We start from the raw sequence: 3093 nt of genomic DNA, 5'->3' as shown, positions 1-3093 counted from the left end.
AGGGCGTAAATTATTTTAGATAAGAAGAATTCTAGATGAGGTAGATAATTCCATAAGTTTTAATTTTAATGCGCTCTATTTCGAATTCACGACACCATCAAAATAAACTAGACTTATTATGAAGAACTTTATGATATTTCAGCATTACATAATTTTTCTTCTTGTCTTGTTCAATATATGAAATATTAAATTGAAATTAAAATAAAATTATGAACTACGAAAATCGGTGGGTGAACTGGATAAGAACCTATTCAGAACTACAATAAATAAGTAAGTTTGTAAATTAAATAATATACAGCATATTACCTACCCACGTAGTTCAGATTTATACATAACTATTTCTCTTGAATAGCTCAATAAAAATTGTACATGTTTACGAAAATGCTTATTTAAGATTCATCCAGAAGTACTACTATTTTTTCTCTTGCGGAAATTTCCACACAAAACTTACAAAGCAAACATTTGGTCGCGCATCATTCTTTTGGTTCAAATTCAAATCCAAACCTTAACAAATTCTCGATTTTTATGACGCCAAATGATCATTGATAAACGCCTTAAATTTCGATGGCGAAACTAAATCAATGCATATGTCTCTACTGCAAAATATCATGCAATTTTATTACGAATAGAATGGTAGCACTGAAATGTCTTATCTCTCTTGGACTGGAAAATTTGCAGAACATAATGTCAGATATGCACAATACGGCATACTACTCCACCTCTAGAAAGCTATCGGTGGCATTCAAAATCCACTTAAATGCTCTTAAAATCCATGGAAGGGATCAGAGTATACATGATTGTCGCATGGATTCGTGCCGTAGCTACTGGTATCCACAGAGTAATTGTTTAAATAGTTTTTTGAACCTATGAACTAGAATCTTAAATTCTAAAATCTCCTAAATCTTCCAGGCCCTCGGAATCCACCTCTAAATCCCCCTCGACCACCCCGAAATCCACGTGGTGGTCCTCGAAATCCACCCGAGAAGCCGTTAAACCCACGGCCGCCTCCGTTGCAGTTCGAGACCACGCAGCCGATGAGCGCCGCGTTGCTGATGACCAGCCCGCCCAGCAGAAGCTCTGGTGTGAAGGGTCTGGCTTGTAGCATCGTGGCGAGACAGGCTAGCGTCGCTAGCAGCAGGGTCATCTGAGGCAAGAACATATATATTTATTCATTATTATTATAACTATTACTGATATAATAGTTATTATATATTATAATATAAATAAATAACTATAATATTATAATAGCTATTTATTATTATAACTAATGGTAATATAGATATAGTTCAGTAATTTATTGCAAGGTTTACTATATCACAGTAAAATATTCATGAGCAGAGCGTTGGCTTTTGTGTAATAATAATTTCACGCGTGAATTACATCGCCCAGAACAGGCTAAAGCAGATTTCTGAAAATCCCAGACGGCAGTAAACAATTGAGATAAGTTGACGTTGTGGATTTATTTTCATGTTCCAGGTTTTCCTAGTTTGGATTGGAAGATATTAAAAGCGCAAAACCTAGTGTAATTCTCTTTTCGTTGATCTTTTGTACGTTTATTTCAGGAAAGTGGGAAAAAATAGCATCTTGACTTTATTCCATCTACGATGTCTCTCTGCTATTTAAGCATATGCAGAAAATCAGACCTGACTGAAATATCCAGCATGAGCAAATGAGGTTGATAATCTTAATTAATAAAATCTTAATTTTTTCCCCTACTTTAAAGAATACGAATAAAAGATTATAAGTAATAGTCCAGTGACATTTCCTTTTTAGTTTTCTCAATAAGACGACAGCCGGATGCGGGGTAAGCAAATAAATGCCTCAAGACCGTAGCAATTATGTTTGACTTTAGAAGACTCTTTGTCTCTAAACAAAAAAAATCTGTACTGTTACTATTTACACGTGTAAATAAATAACTTGGACGAACATTTATCCGTGAAAAGACGGGTACGAGAAATTTGTTTTAATTGCAGAGAGATTTGAACATACTGCACTTTTCGTCAACCCTTTGATGTTGAACGAGTCCATCAGGTGTTGAACAATTTTTCACTATAACTGTCAATAATCCTAGACGTGAGTCTTGCTGATGAATGACTGGAAGAAATTAAAAAATGCGGAAAACCTAATTGTCAGAAGATCCATCTCATTAATTTTCGAATTCCCATCAAAAAACTATTTATTTTTTATACTAAACTGACGACCATCTAACCCCACAGAGCATTAATAATTAACTCTGATAGAGCTGAGCATTAATGAAAATGAAGTCGTCTTGAATAGTTCAAATTACATTATTTTTCTCAACCGCTCAATATCTTTCGTTCCGTTTGAAGACTGATTGTAAAGATAAAACATTCGAGCAAAAATTTGCAAAAACATATATGCATTTTTTGTGAATAATCGTCGCGCATACCGTAATATATCTGTGTTAATTTTTATACAATTTCGTTCGATTTGTAAGTCAACTCGTTTCCTTAAATCGTAGATCACATATTCGACTTAAATGCAAGTAGTACTGTAGCACAAATCTCTAGCATTTCGTTCAAATAAGTAGCGCATTATTTAAAAAACCCTCAATCAATGTAGAATCTCTCACTTCAGCTTAATAAAACTCTTCAAAACTTATATTGTCTCAAATGAAATTCTAATTAAAAAATTATCAACTACAGCTGATGTTGATTACCCTAATACACTAATTCCTGGACACTGGATAGAAAGCTTTCACTATTTTTTGAAAGAAGAGCGACACTCACCGACTTCATCCCAGCAGTTCACTTAGAAAGACCTACACGAAGGAGAGAATACAACGGTCTAAGCCTGGGGTCTGGTGGGTACAATTCTTATAGGCACCTTCATGTTGCCGAGGTAATCACCCTTTACAGGCCCACTACTTCCTTGTGCTGAGGTTCCGGAGTGTACGCATACTTGAAAATCTTTCCAGAAGAATTACCTTCCCTACGATGTATTTTAATGAACATATTTCTAATATCCATCGTTGTAGGTGAGATGCTTGTTAAGAGATGATTTGTTTAGAGTTTGTCTTTGTATTCCTTTAATCCGATTGCAGTTATGCAAATCTGCGCCAAAAGGTACACG

At 34.9% G+C, this 3093-nt stretch overlaps 1 protein-coding gene across 1 annotated transcript; it reads right to left on the bottom strand.

Annotated features, from left to right (window-relative positions):
- Positions 1 to 427: 427 nt before the first annotated feature.
- LOC108672999 (WW domain-containing protein C660.06-like) lies at positions 428 to 2800 on the bottom strand. The gene is made up of 2 exons (XM_018160762.2): positions 2751 to 2800; positions 428 to 1144 (listed from the first exon to the last, which is right to left on the bottom strand). The coding sequence occupies exons 1-2, from the start codon at positions 2757 to 2759 to the stop codon at positions 887 to 889; spliced, it is 267 nt and encodes an 88-aa protein (XP_018016251.1). The 5' UTR covers positions 2760 to 2800; the 3' UTR covers positions 428 to 886.
- Between the last annotated feature and the right edge of the window lie 293 nt (positions 2801 to 3093).

Source organism: Hyalella azteca, unplaced genomic scaffold (assembly GCF_000764305.2).
Source record: "Hyalella azteca isolate HAZT.00-mixed unplaced genomic scaffold, Hazt_2.0.2 contig16754, whole genome shotgun sequence".
Taxonomy (NCBI): Eukaryota; Metazoa; Arthropoda; class Malacostraca; order Amphipoda; family Hyalellidae; genus Hyalella; species Hyalella azteca.
Note: the sequence above shows the minus strand (reverse complement) of the source record. Positions and strands in the feature narration are given on the sequence as shown.